Raw genomic sequence first — 18,327 nt, forward strand, 5'->3', positions numbered from 1 at the left:
CGTAATTTTGTTGGGTGGATAAAACTTGTTTAAGAACTGCTTGATTAGTTCCTCCCAAGTAGCAATGGAGTTTATTGGGAGTGTTTTTAGCCAAGTTTGGGCCTCCCCAGTCACTGAGAATGGGAACAGTAATAATTTGATTGCCTCAGGAGTCACATTCGACTGTCTTTGAGTGACATAAATTAATAGAAAGTTCTTCAGATGTTGTTGTGGGTTTTCGATGTATGGCCCGGAGAACAGCCTTTTATTCTGCAACGGTGTAGCATGTTGTTGGTAATCTAGAATGTCTCCGCTTGTATCTAAGGAACCGCAATTGCTGTGGCCAGGTTATCAACAGCTGGTTGTGCCCAATCATAAAGAGCAGCTTCCGGCACAAGAGGTGCTACCACTCTGACGTTTGGGTCATCTCGATCATTCCTGTTGTTCCCGTTGACGTTGTCTACGTCACCCATTTCAATTTCGAATTGTTCGTTTTGTTTTAGCTGTTTGCCCTTCTTGTTAGCCCGATTCAATGTCCGGAATGCTTTCTCGGGATCTAAGAGTCCTTCAAAGAGTTCACCGGTTCTCAAGGAGCTTCTAGGCATACACCTGAGTCACAGAAGAGTTCAAACGTGAGAATTTCAATGGAAATATTTTTAACACCACATAAAATTGATCTAAACTAATAATCCTAGCAATTCTTCCAAGTTGCAATAAATAACACTGTTAGTTCCCCCGCAATAGTGCCAAAGTTTGATCACGCCCAACTATGCCTTATAAAAGGGACTAAGCGGTCGCTGCAAATATAATTCGTTTCAAGTCCAGAGTCGAATCCCACAAGGAACTAACCTATTTACTACAACTTTTAACACTGCTAATGATAATCTCAAACAATTCCCGAATGCAAGATTTTTTAATGGATAATGAGTAAAAGTTAGTTAACTAAGGAAAAATGATAATAAAACTAGCAATAATCAACAACGGAGTTGAATTTAATGGTAAGATGGTCTAGAGTTATTGATTTCTCCAATTGTCGGATTAATTCCTGACACGTTAACTATAATCTCGCCATAACACTCTATAAGCAATATGAGTTCTGGGCTAACGCAATTATCTCTCGATCAATTACTATAATTTACTAGAAGCATTCTCTCGAACTACTATAGTTACCAATTTATGCAACTCAGAATTATCCCACCAAAGCTTCGTTATCTCTAACACTGCTTTTAAATTCAAGTAATTAATCTCTTAACTTACCCGAAAGTAGTGTTGTTCACCAACAATCTAACCAAGTGTTCTTTCTCAAGCAACACGAGATAACTAGACACGATTAATCAAGGGCCCTTTCAATTAATCACAAGACAACACGTAATTGAACAACCATAGAGTAAAAACGGCTCAATTATATCAAAACGAAGTCAAGATTTCATCCAATAATTGGTTTCATCAACCCTAGATGATGGGTTTAGCTACTCATACTAATATATAATAATTCACTATAGAAAGTCATAATCAACAATGGAATTAAAAAGTAGAAGATGAAAACTCTAAGGAAATTATGTCTTTCTCCCGTGTTCTTGCCTTCAAAATCTCTCTAAAAACAGCTCCCCTTCTCTTCTGGGCAAATTAGGCTTCATATAGGTTTAGGTTAGTCGCCTTAGAAATTACATAATCGACCCTGGGTTATTGGCTTCCGTCGGCTCGTCCGCGGCCGCGGACCCGACCGCGGATTTCGCCCAGTATTCTGCCTCAGTGCGTGGCCCAATGCGCGGTCAATTCGCGGCCACGCTCCTAGAGGGGACTTTCCCACTTGCTTTTCTTTCTCCTTTACGCTCCATTTGACTCCAAAACACTCTTTAGCTTCCTCATAGCTCGGAGTGGCTCCTGCAAAACATAAAACTCTTAATTAGAGCATTTTGGTATCTTTTTACATTCAAACATTGACAAATGCGGCCAAATATGAGTGTAAATAGTATCTAAATTGCATAATTATAGTCTACTATCACTGCTCATATTAAGTGCTATTAATATTTAGTAACAATGTAACATGGAAAATAAATCCGGTAACAGTTACAGCAGGTTAGATTACACTCGTTGTATAAACATTCTTATATGTGTGGATATTGTTAGGTCACTGTGCATTTCCAGATTGCTGTAATAATTTTGAGTGGAAACACCACTTTAAGAATCACAATCAATTAAGAGTACTGTTTCAGTCCTATGTTATACTGTGGCGGAATTATTACAGGCTTTCGATGTCTTTCAAACTTTTGCTTTTGCAATCTCTCTAATTCCTTGAGTCAATACACTTCTCATTACAAAGGAGACCCAATACATATGGAGGTCAGACATTCACATTATGCAACAACAATAACTAAATCCATTGAATTCCCACTGAGTGGGGATTTGAGGATGGTGAAATGTACGCAGTCTTACGCTTATTCTGGAAGGCAGAGAGGCTTTTTCCGAAAGACAGACAGTCACAGTATGCGCTGCCAAATTTGGTGGTCTTTCACTTAAATCAGCAAGTTTCAAAATTTCAATTTTTAAAACCTCACAAAGAGCTCTTCCTCATAAGATTTACTAAACTAAATTTGATTTATCAAATTACAAATAGAGATGCCAATTGGACGATGAGTACTTGCTCACTGCATACTTATGAACTTGTGAATTTCCCCTTTTTTCTGAATTGTAATGTTGATTTGCAGCTGCGGATTTTAATTTATTAATGTAAAAGATCACAGACTGTTACAGTATATCACACACTGCTACAACTTATAAAGCATGTGGTCTATTAAAAGTTCAAGTCTTATGCAGTGATAGTGTAAAAATATTTACAAAATCAGATCACTAAGGTAATTACTGGCAAACCTTAATCAGTAACGTGATAAAAATGATAATTAGAAATATCTACATTTTTGGAATGAAATAAAGTCATAACATGTTCATGAGTTTCTATTTTTCCCTCTTTAGATCATTCATCTGCTATAAACAGGCTGATAGTGTAATATCCTCTATGCACAAAGTAATAACTCACGACAAGGCATGGCTATTCACAAAGTTGGTTTCCTTGCTCTCCTCCTCCTGTTTGGTGAGTGATTTCAGTAATTCTTAAACTACAATATTGAAAGACGTATCATATATTTCTTTCTGATTTTGTTCAACTAGCTTAAACTTTCTGGCAAAGTCATTGTGTTCTAAGCTTTCCCTGCAAATGTTAGTTATTTCGGATATTCAAAACAAAAGAGAGAAACATTTTGTAAGAAGAGTGTAAATTTTATAGCATGTAGAGAAAATATACCCTTTTCTTGCAATAATATTGTGATGATACCTCTTTCATCGCATAAGAAGAGAGTAATATTTAACTGGTTATAACATGTTATTTTCTAAGATATAATTTAGGTTTACTATAGACAGGTTATCTGTTGTTGCAAATTACGAATTTGAAAAATTTACATAGTCAATGTACCAAAGTTTAACTGTTAACATCAATGGCGGGTGTAGTGTTAAAGTGACAGGTTCAATTGAACTCATAACTTTCGATCCGAAGTATAATTTATATATAAATGTTCATTAAATTTGCAAAAAATAGTAAATATGAATCCATAACTTAAAAAATATAATGGGTTCAATGCTAATTAAAAACCTTAAATATTGAACCCATAAAGTTTAAATCTTAGATCCGCCTCCGGTTAATATGGGTGCAATGTAGGAACACATGTGCTAGGAAGCAAAATGGCAACTGCGGCGGAGGAGGAGAAGTCTTGTCCTCGGGATTGCATTAGCGATGCAGCTTACATGGTTTGCCCAACTCGCCATGGACGACACAAATTAATTGAATCCTATTGCGACAACTGTTGTACTTTACCTGAAAATTGCAAACTTTTCAAAGAGAATGGTGATCTTATATGTACTGGAACTGATTATTAGCTGTTGTCTGTTGATTCTCAGTTGGAAGGCGACTAGCTACTTAAATATGTACTATGTAATAAGGCCTGAGGTTATGCTCCTCAGGTGATCTCTAATGTGTCATGGAATTTGCCATTCCTTGACTAATTAAGCTTTTACTGAGCTAAAAAATTTTAATCATCTTATATACTGAGTGAAGCCTTTCGTCATAGTTAGACTACTTCTATGCTACCGTAATCCTCCTCCTTTCTCCGAAATTGAGACTAGACATGTTAAATGGGGTCGACCCGGCCCAGACCTGAATCCTTTTGGCCCGTGGGTCCTTAGCCGGGCCGGGCCAGTTCACTTTATTATAGGGGTCAGCCCGGATTTGACCCATTAATCAAAACATATTGACCCAACCCGGACCCGCAACCCCTTAACCCGGGCCCTAATGGGCCGAATCCAATTTAATTAAAAAAAAGTTAAAACTAATAAATGATAAAAATTTCAAACTTCATATATATATACGAATTTGAAATTACTACATGTCCTTGAAGCCCCGTTAGAATAAAAATGAAAGAAAAATCATACTTTATTAACCTTAAGACTTGAGAAACATATGGAATTCGACTATTTCTATAACTAATAGTCTAAACCATATGAAATTCGACTATTTCGATAAGACGTCTCATAGTGTCTGGTACTATATTCTTTCTTCAATGTTTAGATTCAATTTTTTACCACTTGTCTGAGTATATATGTGAGCTGGTCCGGGCCGGTTGACCTGTGGGTCAGCTACCGGTTCCGGTCCGGTTCAGTGGGTCAAAATATTATAGCCCAGCCCAGGGCCCTTAAATTAATGGGTTGGTCTGGTTAGAGTTTCTTGGGTCATGGGCTGGTTAAAAGGTCAATTTTAATGGGTTATGTGGCCGGTTCATGGGTCGACCCAGCCCATTTGACAGGTCTACTTGAGACCGACTATTGTTTGTGAAGCTCACATTGGCAGAGTTACAAAGAGATGACACAAACATTAAACACACCCAGAAAAAAGAAAAAAAAACATGTGGAATTTACACCAAATATCAGCACTACCCCACAGTAGTCGGCAGGTTCAGTCACAAAGAGAGCTGCAACGTTGAGGTGTTGCATACAAACTGTGAATTGTGATAGAAGCTAATGTGTGGTCCAGTACTAAGGACCTAAGCTCTGAAGGCCAACTTTCAATACGTAAAAGTTAAAACATACTAAATACTATGCCTCAAGTCCAAACTATTCAGAGAAGAATGCAGAACTCTCAGTCTAGCTATAAATTAGAACTGCCCCTATATCATAAAGCAATAGTTAGAACCCTGAAGATTAAATAGAGAATTAAACGAACTACATTAGAAAACCATGCAGTATCTGTGACCAAATGAGAACATATCTTATCAGAGATTACACAAACTACACGAAATGGAGTCATGTTGCACAAGCAGTGTGCTGGGTACCGAATAACTACATGTTGTTACCAGAAACTTGGTGATCCTCAATGCCAAGAGATAATCCTGATGTACGATTAAATTGGTCCCCCGTCATAAAAACTGAAGGTGGTTGCTGGTATCGTGGGCTCAAGCTTGATTCCAATATCTGATGTGTAAGTGCCACATCGTCTTTTGCAAAGGCTGCATTTGTGCCCACTCTGCGTTTCTTCGATGACCTCTCGCCATTAGGGCTCTCCAATGGCGACGACTCTGGGCAATCAGAATCTGGAGTGAGAGGCTCATGCTGCAAGGAGAATGATTCGTCCACAGAAAGGCTCTTGGTTGGGGCATGTGCTTTTACATGCTTCTCAACATTAGGGGACTCAGATGTTGGTGCAGGAGTCCCTGGATCACTCCTATTATCAGATTCTGGGCCATTGTCACCAGTTGGAGGAGCAGCGACCCCAGAACCAGGAACTTCTGAAAGAACTCCACTGAGCCGCTGTTGCTCTTCGATTATCTTCTTCAAATACTTCCCTTGGGCTTCTATTCTAAGTTGTAGCTGTTTCTGGACCTGTTAAGAAGCAGGAAAAAGGGGGTTGTTACCACTTTCACAAGCCTGAAACTTTTGCAGGACTTGATTAACAGTAGTCTGTCATGCAGGAAAGCATGCTTTCCAAACTCGGGGAAGTAAAGTAGAAACGGAATTAATTATACCAAGTGAATTTCGACTGATTTCACAAAGGCAGAATTAAGTTAGCCTATATATATGGCCACTTTGTTTGGTAGCCGTGAACTCGTGTCCATGAGCATGTCCTAACAATATGCTCAAAAATGGTCATAGATATGGGAATTTTGATCTTCTAATATAGAATAATGTCAACCTATTGCCCCCCAAAAAAAACCTTTCTACTACAATTTTTGTGTTATTCCTCGTGCTCATGGTTAGATAGTTATGTGTAAATAGTCCTAGTCCCATATATAGTACGAGTAGAATGTCCTAGTCCCATATGTAGTAGGAGTAAAATATGTATTATATATAGAGGTCATCGTATCTTTATCAATAATATAATTTTCTCCCGTGCATTCTCACATGATCTCGTCGCCAAGCAATTTTCCGTCAAATTCTTCTTGTTCCCAAGGTTCATCACTGCTACAGTGATACTGTGCATATACCAATATCACCATCAGATCAGAAACCCTTGTGCGACCAAACCCCAAAAATTCCAGTCCCATCGAAACAGAAAAGTCAGTCACCGTGCCTCTTTCCGGTTGACGACTCAAGATTGATTTAAGTTATCTCCTCATCGATAAGTGTTGTGCGAAAACCAACACTACCATGTTGTTCGGAAACAGTTAATTGCTCCAAAAAAAAAACCTCACGCGCCGCCAGAACTAGGATTCCGACGAGCTATAGTAACTTTTCCAGTGCATGTGAGCCAATCCAGTCACTTTTTAACAAAACTTCTTCAGGACAACTTACTTGTCCAGTGATTCCAAGCCTACCCATATAAACTACATCAAATTCTGACAACTTTTATTTTTTCTGGAGTGAACAGTGCACTTTTCGCGCGTGAACAGTGATTTTGCTGCGTGGAAAGTTTCTGTTTTCTGGTGGTGTTTTAAAACCTATTCTGTAGTGTGGAATTCGGCTTAGTCTCACTATTTTCAAAAATTTTCGGCAGTCTAGTGGCCTTGTATGTCAGAATGATCAACTTGCACATATTTTCACCAAGTCCCCTTACTGGTCCTCGTATTAGTTACATACGTAACAAGCTCGGTACATATGATTTGTATGCACCGACTTAAGGGGGAGTGTTAGATAGTTATGTGTAAATAATCATAGTCCCATATGTGGTAGGAGTAGAATATGTCCTAATCTCATATGTAGTAGGAGTAGAATATGAATTATATCTAGAGGTCATTGTATCTTTATTAATAATATAATTTTCTCCCGTGCATTCTCACACTCACAATAGCTTTTAACCCTTGACATAACAGAAGGATTAGGACCTCCACCACTAGAAAACAAAGGAAAGCTGGTATATTTTCGGTACATTATACCATTTCATATACAATGCAAAGATTAGCGCATATCACCCTTGTACAGTTGCTCCCTCTCATGACTCGCACAGATATAAGCCCACATTGTTTTTTGATAGGTTGGATATAAACCCAGATTTTTAAGAGACTCAACATACTCAGATACATTTTAATTTTCTTGAGACAAGGTAAGTAAATGAGCAAAAGATATTCTTGCAGGTCTCTGTTGAAGCGGCATATTGAAAACAAAAGGTTACAACAAAAATTATGAAGCCAACGGTTAGCATTTGCTTATTATTTTGCTTAGGAAAAGAGAAGGAACACTCCTGCTACAGAAGCAGCAAAAATAGGTTCTTCTCCACATTCCTTTACGGCTTTACCTGTCAATAAAATGCTCCCTAAGGACTATATCCATACCAATTACACAAAAAGCATTAAAAGAGCATACCTCCAGTTGCTCGTGCAGTCGCTTTTGCACCTCCATCTGCAGCTTTAGAGCCGTAGTGATTTCCACTCCTCTGTTAACAAGCAATTCTCTCTCGGGTCAAATATTCAAGATCCTTAAATATACAAATCACTTAGTTTTTGAGAAAAAACAAGGACTGACTATGTGGTCATTTTAGAATACAAGACTAGTGTAGATACATTCCAAGTTCATGCTTTCAGAAGAGATCTACACAAGCAACAAGGGAAAATCTACTCACGATGAACCATCCAAACTTGATAGCATATCCCTCGATTCTTTCTTATCAGGTTTTTTCCCTTGCAATCACAAGACAAAAGCACATTAGTGTGTTGGCATAACTGGAGTAGAACCAACTTCATCACATCCTCAATTAATCAAGTTAGGTTCAAAATATAAGGAGTACACAACCATGAAGATTTTGAATTCTATCACAGCGTACCATCAGATGAGGAATCTGGAAGATATTTAGCAAGTCGATATTTCTGTGCCAACAGAAAAATAAACGAAAGTCAGTTACCATAAAGAATAATTCAAGCACACATCTCCGTAGGATAAGTTGTACAAATAAAATATGGTGAATGATACCTGTAAATGGCTTTTTACGTGGTAAATGGTTAGGCCTTGTACACCCATGACTCTAAGAACGCCTTTCGGTGTAGCTCCTGAACCAGAGAAAAGAATCTCAGAAGAGTATAATAAATCAGTAAACACAAGGATACTGGATACTTCAGTTCACACCTCAAAGAATTATTACTCCTTCCGTCCTTTAATGTAACATCTTTTGACTGGCATGGAGGATAAGATAGGTGGACTTAGTAGTAGTTTACAATGAAATAAATGTTATGTAACAGTAGAAAAATTAGTTTGAAAGAGAAATAGTCGCATTAAAGCTTAATATTGATTTACTTCAGTAAATATGAATTTTAGAAGCTTGAAGTAGTTAAGTAGTTACTTTTAGTTAAATTATCAGACATTTTGGGACATTCAAAATTGAAAAAGTGTAATATTAATTAGGAAGGTGTATTAGTTGCCAAATCTAGATAATTTAATGATTAACTGATGGAATCAGTGTTATCAAAGGTGCGCTTACAAAGCCCTTAAGCCCTAAAACGAGGCTCAAATCATGTTGAGCGCTTCCTTCACTTAACGGGCGCTTCAGTATTGTCATCAAGGCTCTAAGGCATACTTTTCCTTGCCAAGAAGTGTAATCCTGAAGACGCGGAACTATCTAATTGATATTTCACTTTATCGTAAGTTCTCTTCAATTTCTTTGTCAATATATTCGATATTCATGCTTATAGATATTAGTCTTGGACTACACATACATAGTTGTAGTTTTTCTCTATTTGCGTCTTTCTTCTTTAAAGTCCACGCTTTATTTGCACTTTGCGCTCAACAAACCTTAAGTTTTTTTGTGTTTTTCGCCTTTGATAACATTGGATGGAATATCATAGATCATATAAACATACTAAATGAAACTTACGGCAGCTTGCAGGTTTACCAAAGTTCAGTTACAACAACAACAACAACAACAACAACCCAGTGTAATCCCACAAGTGGGGTCTGGGGAGGGTAATATGTACGCAGACCTTACCTCTACCCCGAGGGGCAGAGAGGCTGTTTCCAGGAGACCCTCGGCTCAAAGAGGCAACAAGAGACACTATATTAGTACTATCAATAGACTCATAATAAAACAACATAAAGTACCATAAAATCCATAACATAACATAAATACCATAAAAACAAAGTAACAACAATATAAGAGATATAGGAAATACGAGAAAGATGTAAGGTATTAATACACAGGAGATAAAGCCCATCATCAGTAGTTGATCAATAGCATCCTAAGACTACTTCCTAACTGGCTAGTCTCACTCTAGTGCGCTGTAACAAAGACATCACAATTTCCCTAACCTACCACCTTAATGCTCGATCTCCACAATTCCCTGTTTAGGGCCGTGTCCTCAGTAACCCTAAGTCGCGTCATATCCTGCCTGATCACCTCTCCCCAATACTTCTTAGGTCTCCCCCTACCTCTCCTCGTACCCACCACTGCCAGTCGTTCACACCTTCTCACCGGTGCATCAGTGTTCCTCCTCTGAATGTGCCCGAACCATCTGAGTCTTGCTTCCCGCATCTTGTCCTCCATGGGGGCCACGCCCACCTTCTCTCGAATATCTTCATTTCTAATCTTATCCTTCCTTGTATGCCCGCACATCCACCTCAACATCCTCATCTCTGCAACTTTCATCCTCTGGATGTGTGAGATCTTCACCGGCCAACACTCGGTCCCATACAACATAGCAGGCCTAACCACTGCCCTATAAAATTTACCTTTCAGTAACAGTGGCACTTTCTTGTCACACAGGACTCCCGTCGCTAACCTCCATTTCATCCACCCCACCCCTATACGGTGTGTGACATCCTCGTCGATCTCCCCGGACCCCTGAATAAATGACCCCAGGTACTTGAAACTACCCCTCTTAGGGATGACTTGAGAATCAAGCCTCACTTCCACTCCCGCTTCCGTCGGCTCTGCCCCAAATTTGCACTCAAGGTATTCCGTCTTCGTCCTGCTCAACCTGAAACCTTTGGACTCAAGGGTATGTCTCCATTTACGTGGTCATCTACACTCGGTTATTTATGATATTTGTGTGCTTGCATGCACGTGGGGGGGGGGGGGGAAGAGACTGGCCAAAGTGGAAGTCCAGAAACTTACTATCCGGGCCACCAAGTTGTGCGACAGCATCAACAAATCGTTCATGAAGCTCATTGGTCCAACGCAGACGTTGCTTTGAAGCAAGACTAGGATTGTTGATGTTATTGCCTCCACTGGTCGGATCCATTGAGCCGTCATCACAGTCTAATGACTGACTATGCACTGCTGCATTGTTGTGGGCTAAGCTTGAACCTGGAACGCCTTTGGGCTGATACATTTCATTTATCTACATAAAATAATGAAGCAGTCATAAAACAAAGACTTAAAAAGTGTTACAAGAGGATTTTAAAAATCAGCAAACAAAAATAGAGCATTACTTTCTGAAATATAATACACATAAAAGGAAAATGATTTGTCCTCTTTATATTGCTCCAGTTTTCCCTGATCCATGTAATAAACATTATCACCGCATACCTTTTGTCACATTTATAGCAATTCCCAGACCAACTAATCCTCCTATACCGTAGATAACTCGTCATTTATTAAAATTGTCTTAACCATCAAAGTATTCAACTTTACAGGGGTGGACCCACATGGATCTATGCGGTTGCTCCAGCACCCATTGTTTTTTACTCAGGATCTATTAGTTGCTAGAGGCAAAGGGAGCACCCAAGTCAGTGTGTACATTGGTTAATAAGCCGGATGAAGCAGCTCTGTAATCTCCTGTGTGCAGGATTAAATCTCCTCTCAAGCAATTTGTCTTTTTCAACCGATGCGTTTTATTTCCCTTTCTTTTTACTTTATTGCTTTCCTTTTTAATTTCTCATTTCCATTTTCACTTTCTTTCCCAATTTCTAGTCCCACTCTTCCCCCCAAAAAAAAAATGTTTTATTTTTGTTCCTTTTGTCATTTCTCTTTCTTTATTTGCTTTTCCTTTTCACTTTCTTTCCCACCCAAACCCCATCTTCCCAAAACCTGTGAAACTCCCTCTTCCTCAACAGTAGAACGAAACTCCTACTTCCTCGTCTGTTACAGCTCCTTTTTCCCAGATGAAACTTCACCAATCTTCTTCTCTCTCTCACTGGTCACAGCAGTTTGGCTTTTTTCTATTAGACTTTTGAGACTGAGAGACCAATCAAATATAGTTTAAAACCTTTTTTTTCGTGTGTGTGTGTGTGTGTGTGTAAATATAGAAACTTTCAATGTATGTTTATTCTAAAACTAATACTTCAGCAGTGACTTCTGATTTTTCCGAACTAGTTGAGGTTGCCTATCTGAAGCCATATTCAATCTATTCTACATATCTATGTCATTCCAATACTGGATTTTCAATCTAAAGATTATCTACACTAACAACCCCACAGGTTTCAAAATGAGCTAAATTTATATATTAGGACTAGTGATTTAACCAGTTGGTGAAGTCACCCCTGGTATTACATAATGCATTTCAGCTCAAGACCAATTTAAGCTGATCAGCCTTTGGCCTACTTCTTTGAAATTGAGTATTGGAATGAATTTTGAGGATTCATATATTGAACACCATCTCGTTTGAGATTGAGGCATAGTTGTTGTTGCAGTAGTATTGGAGTATACAATAACACATCCCCAAATTTCCATATGTTACAAATTCATAAATAACAACCCACCCTTGTACTTTGACCAGCTGTTTAACAATCCATTTCAGCTCATTATCCTCTCTAAAGCTTTGAAAAAAGTAGTCAACTCAAGCCATCTACCATAACCCTAAATTACATCTCTAAAACCCCACATAATTCATCGAAATAAAACATAAAAATTCACTCTTTAAATTTCTCCACTACACAACAGACCATAAAATCATGAAATTGACCCGACAAGAAGAAAAAAAAAACAATTTTCAGAAAATTGAAAAACACTAACAACGATCTCACAGAAGAAGATGAAATTGTTAAGAGATAATCATCTTACAGTGAATAGCACTACTCCTTTTCGCGATGCGATCTTCGAAATCCTTACTCGAGCAGTACGAAGTGATATTTTTGAATTTCTTAAACTTTATTGAGGAAAAAATATATCAGGGAAAAACTAAGGGGGGTTCTAAGTAAATAACTTAAAACTGACCGCGGGCAGGATCAGCGGACCCCAGAGACTGCCCCAGCTGAGAAAGACATTGTTGTTTAATTAGCCTGGCCGGCCCGGAATCTACTTGGTAATATTCCGGCACATTGTAGTTATTAAGACATTTTAATATGTCCTTGTTTTACAATTTGGCTTTTTTCTTATTTGATTGGTATTGGCTTTTTGGACCATCTCTTCTCTCCAATGCTTTCCTTTCGTTTTCAAACTTTTGTTTTTTCGCTTATTTTTTAAAGATATTTTGATAATGAGTATTGAGCAGTACTACTCTCCCTTCTCATTGGCAGACTTTTATATATGGAAATACATGCCACACTTTGGTGTGGCAGTGTTCTCTCGATAGAACCTTACTCGTATTATCAAGATCTCTTTAGTAGGATATGTAATACGTCCATAATGGCATGTTACACTTTCTTAGTTTCGATTAGGGATGACAATTTGAGCCCGGACCCATTTGACCCATCTAAGATTGTGCTGGTCATTGATTCGCTTATTTATTGAACTCAGTCCATCTTGGCCCAACCCATTTCAGTTCATTGAAGTTGGGTTGATTTTTAGTCCAAATTGATCTGTGAATAACTTTGCTAAAATATTTTTAAAATAATTATTTTTCTTTTGATATATATATATATGATCGTAACAAAAGAAAAAAAAATTATTTGATAATTAAATAGTTCATAAGAAAATAACACACATTAATTAAAGCTTAGTAAGAGTTGGCCTATGACCCAAATTTTAGTCCAACATGACCTAGTCCATCTCAGCCCAAGTTACTGTTAGGAGAATTAGTTAAAATAGCATGGTCTAGCCAGTTTTCGAACTGGTCATTCAAAAATAGTCAGCGTTTGTCAAGTCATTGAAAAATAGTCACTATTTTGTTGTAACAGAGACCGGCAGCATAATATACTGGAGTTCGATGCACCTGTGTATGAACTTCCAGCATATTATGCTGGACAGGTATACTTTGCTGGCTCCAGTATAATATACTGGAGGCTAGAGCACCGGTGCTCCAAACTCCAGTATATTTGCTGGACCAGTATATTATACTGGAACTCCAGTATAGTAGCATAATATTTGAAAACTTTTCAAATATACATTCACCATATATTTGAAAACAAAGAAGAAACATGTTTCGTTTGACAACCGAACATGCACTTAAATTTTAAAGTTTTGGAATTTTTTGTATTTCAAATCTTGATTGCCGTGTTCTTTCAAGTTCTCGCCAAATTCTATACTTAGTCTTCCGTGAATGTTTACTGAAATTTTCATAGCTTGCCTGCAACCTTTTTGCGATTACAAGTGGAGTATTTTTCCGGATTTTGAACAGTATTTTCATTCAGATTTATCTTTACATGAAAAGTGGCTAAATTTCGATTACTTTTGAAATTGTTGCTATTTTTGAACGACCACTTATAAATCTGGCTATTTTTGAATTTCTCCCGAAGAATTATGGACCCATTTATTTATTGACTCAACCTATTTTAACTTGCCCAAAATAAGCTTAACCTACCCATTTGACGCCATTAGTTCCATCTTAGAAGAAGGATTACCTTCTCCCCCCTCACTTAACTAAAAGGGTTGCCGCTCATGCCCTTTTTGATTTGATTTAGTAGGGCTCTGGATAAGGTCCTTACTTAAAAAGGCTTCAACCCCCACTGATCTACAATCTCCCTGGATGCTATATTATCCAAACTCCACGCGTAATGTTTACATTAGATCAAAAAAATTAGTATTAGAAGGTACCTACTGAATTAAGAAAAATAATTATCATACATTTATTAGTTTGTTATAAACGCTTGATGGATAAATATTTTTCCTTTCATTTTTAGTCTTAAGAGGTACAGACAAAGACATGCTGATACGATACTATAAAAAATGGTAAACTTTTTTTAATTCATTAAAGCTGGTATCTAGGTAATTCTACTCCACTTTATTTGATTGAGTGGGAGAACCAAATCGTTTTATTTGGAAGTTAATGAAACATCTGATTTAAAACTGATGATTCAGTATCGATCTAACAATAGAGCCGTGATATATAATCTCTTTTTCCAATAGTTTAATTATTTTATGTACTTCAAATCCAATTCAATGCATCTCTTTTCCAGCTATAAATTATTGTCTTTCATATGCCTTAGAACTGCACTCTAAGTCGTTTGGCAGGAGGTATTAGAAAAAATAATGCAAACATTAGCTCTGTGCATTACTAATACCTTATTTGGTATATTTTTTCAACCTTTGTATACTTAGTATTATGCTATGTATAAGCAATGCATAAGAAACCATGACATTAGTAATGCAAGGGTTTTTAATGCTTGCATAAACATGAGGAAAGACCTAATTGCCCCCTCAAATCCCTAATAAAAGTCTTTCCCCATATTATTAGCAAACAGATTTCCTCTGTATGCTTTGGCCATGGAAAAGCACAGTTAATTTTTATCTATAAAATTAATTTTTATAGCTAAAGTTAAAAATTATGGAGGGTACTTTTGTAAACACCCAATTTTTAAAAAATTATGCAATGTTTTAATACACCAAACCAAACAGTGGATAAAAAATAATCTCAGTATAACTAATGTTAACATAACTAATGTCAGCATTACTAATACCAGCATTACTAATACACTTTATTCAGCACTATTGTTATACCTCTTACCAAACGACCCAAATCTTCAACTATTATTTTGATTCTCTCATCTTGAGCAGGTGTTTGGAGTTTCAAGGAGGGCTATTCATTTGGATCGGATATCCGAAATCCAAACCAATTCGCTCAATTTCCGATTTTGGATTTTGGATTTTGGATATTTGGATCGGATTTTGGATTATGTTTATTAAAATTTCGGATATTCGGTTCGGATTCAAATTGGTATAATTTTAACCCGATCCGACCCAAAACTCGAAATTATTAAGTCATGTATAAATACTAAACTTTAATTTCGGATAGTTAGTACCTCTTTTACATCTTCCTCTAAGTTATTACCTTTACAATTGCTGGATTTAGCTATATTGGTACCATAGTACCCTCATAATTGCATAACATAAATTTTTCTTGCTGTATTACCTTTTTTACAAAGAAAATATACGTATGAGTTTGCAACTTGAAGCACAACAACTCAAACCTCCAGAGAAATATTTTCTTAGAGATACAATGTTGATAAAAGGGATGAAATGCAAAGAGATATTTGTATTAGCACAGAACACAAAAGAAGCAGATAAGGCAGATGCATTAGCCGATTAGATTAGCAATAGCCTTAATAATACGTATAATTCGATTCGAAATTCGAAATATTGATCCAATCCAAATTTTAAAATTCGATCCGAACTGATATTAATTCGGGATCGGATTCAGATTGCATTTTGTTGAATCCGAAATCCGAACTTCGAATCCGAAATAATGTACTAAATCCGATCCGATCCGATCTGATCCGAAGCCCTAGTTTCAAGTGACACAATTGGAGATGACTAGACCTTTTTGGCATTCTTTAATTAGAGAATCTTATTGAAGAACTAACCCGAATAGTTGCCCACTTAATCTATTAAACACAAAATAGTTGTCAAATGTATAATATGTAATTCATATATAATTAATGTATAATTTATGTATACCGATTAAAAAAAATAAATATTGAATCTAGCTGGCTATTTGTATAGCAGTACCAATCTTATTCTTAGCTTAATGGGGTTGTCAAGAAGAATTTGTTTTAATTAATTTTTTTAGTAAGTGCTTACACAATGATATTCAAGAAAAGAAAAGATTATCCTTTTTGGAGTTCTCTGATCTGACACCAAATACAAAGTGGTGAATACCATTCTTTTGTATATTTGTCTTTTGCTCAACTTAGGAGCCACTGCCACTCGGATTTCACAAAGAGAAGCTGCCTTCTTGTCTTAGTAAGACATATTCCTTCGTATCTTGTCACCAAAATAGAAAAATGAAGTTTTGTGTACCAATATATTAAACTAATCATTTTCTTTAGTTTTGTTTCTTAATATTTTAATGACTTTAGTTTTGTTCTTTACCACGAGAACGGAGATGCTATTTCACTGCCTCCAACTCCAAGTTTGATTTCTGAACGTAATATTTTCTTTTATATGTTGATCCACAGGTAATGTCACTCGGCAAAGTGGCATTTGGCATGTCTAATGGTAGAAAAAGAGGGATCGTGATAACATCATCTACGTCCATTCAATTTAGGAATTTTTACCTCATATAACAAAGATTAATACCTTATTTATTTTAAATAAATATCATTTTAAAATATTATATTCTATAGATACCTTTTAATATTTATAGCAAAATATCTATTTTTGGTTACATCCTCCCCTTAAGGCACTATATACACTATTTTTTTTTATTTTTCTCTCTCCTTTTTCAGATTTTTCTCTCACATAATTACCGTATTTGATGTAAACTTCTCACTCCACATTCTCTCTCTAATTTGATACACTCCATCCTCTTTCCTCATCCCAGAAAACACTAAAAAAAGAGGGTTTGATTGATTTACTCAACTTTGTGCTTTTGATTATGTAATTGAACAGACTCTTGTGCTTGGGCCCTGGTTGAATTGAGGGATTTTCGAAAAGGAGTGAGTGGCAGCATCCAATTTCTGTTGTATTTGTCGTGATTTAGTCGCCTTTAGGGATTTCCGTTTAGAAATTTTCGATATAGAAATATTCTCCGTAACAACGACAACCAGAGGCAACAGTGACGGCGAGATGACATTAGGGTTGTTCTTGAGCAAAGACGACGGAGTTTGGGGCCGAACAACTTGAATTTTTTGCTAATATATTTCATTGTATTTCAATGTATCTCGATGTATTCTATGTATTTCATTGTATTCATTATTTTTTTTCATTGCATTTCAATGTATCCTGTTGTATTTTATGTATTTCATAGTATTCACTGTCTCGCTATATTCCATGAATATATTCATATATATTTTTTAATTAATATAATCTATGTATTCAGATGTATTATATAATTTCTCTGAAGATTGCTATATTTTTGGGGAGTTTTTCGATTGAGAATCTTTTTTATAACTGAAAATACAAAATTTGTGTGTTATAATTGAGTTTGTTGAGTTATATTATGAGTCTATTATGTTAATTTATTCACTTTTCGTTTAAAAAAGTGTAGTCTCATATTTCACGCCTAAAATGCTACTGTATTCATGAATACAGTAGTTTAAATACATCAAATACATCTTATAACAATAAAAAATATATCTACAATCCGTAATATAGCAAATAATATCTATAAATAACTAATTACCACTAAACGATAGTGCTTTATGAAAATTTCTCTTCAATTTATCGTGAAGTAGATTCCTCATTCAACCATATTTTTAATTAGCGAAGGGAAGAATTTTCATTATTGCTAGCACATTAACCGAGCTATGAACGCCGTGGGAGTGGGCTTCCAAAATGAAGCTCGGGCCGAGATCAATATATTGGGCTAGTCACACACTTGGCAGACCTATAATAATTGCCAATACGAGGACAATGGACTTCGCTTTCAACTTACAATAAAAGGGTCTTTTTTTTCTTCATTTCGTCACTTGCTAGCTTACCCGCAGAACCAGCATCATCTGTTTGCTTGACCACTTTTGTGATAAGGCACTTAAAATAATTACATCTAATAATCAAATATACAAAAAATATGAATACATATGCATATTATACATATTATATATATTATCGACTATTATTTTTTGGAA

General features: G+C 36.5%; 1 protein-coding gene and 1 long non-coding RNA gene across 2 annotated transcripts; one reads left to right on the forward strand and one right to left on the reverse strand.

Annotated features, from left to right (window-relative positions):
- Nucleotides 1–2,934: 2,934 nt before the first annotated feature.
- LOC107787467 (uncharacterized) lies at nucleotides 2,935–4,073 on the forward strand. The gene is made up of 2 exons (XR_012693927.1): nucleotides 2,935–3,070; nucleotides 3,692–4,073. It is a non-coding gene; the product is annotated as an uncharacterized LOC107787467 (long non-coding RNA).
- A 1,153-nt stretch (nucleotides 4,074–5,226) lies between these two features.
- On the reverse strand, nucleotides 5,227–12,583 carry LOC107787466 (myb family transcription factor PHL7). The gene is made up of 7 exons (XM_075219183.1): nucleotides 12,446–12,583; nucleotides 10,559–10,784; nucleotides 8,425–8,501; nucleotides 8,279–8,321; nucleotides 8,078–8,135; nucleotides 7,822–7,891; nucleotides 5,227–5,904 (listed from the first exon to the last, which is right to left on the reverse strand). The coding sequence occupies exons 2-7, from the start codon at nucleotides 10,773–10,775 to the stop codon at nucleotides 5,365–5,367; spliced, it is 1,005 nt and encodes a 334-aa protein (XP_075075284.1). The 5' UTR covers nucleotides 10,776–10,784; nucleotides 12,446–12,583; the 3' UTR covers nucleotides 5,227–5,364.
- Between the last annotated feature and the right edge of the window lie 5,744 nt (nucleotides 12,584–18,327).

The sequence above is a fragment of the Nicotiana tabacum genome, chromosome 8, assembly GCF_000715075.1.
Source record: "Nicotiana tabacum cultivar K326 chromosome 8, ASM71507v2, whole genome shotgun sequence".
NCBI lineage: Eukaryota > Viridiplantae > Streptophyta > Magnoliopsida > Solanales > Solanaceae > Nicotiana > Nicotiana tabacum.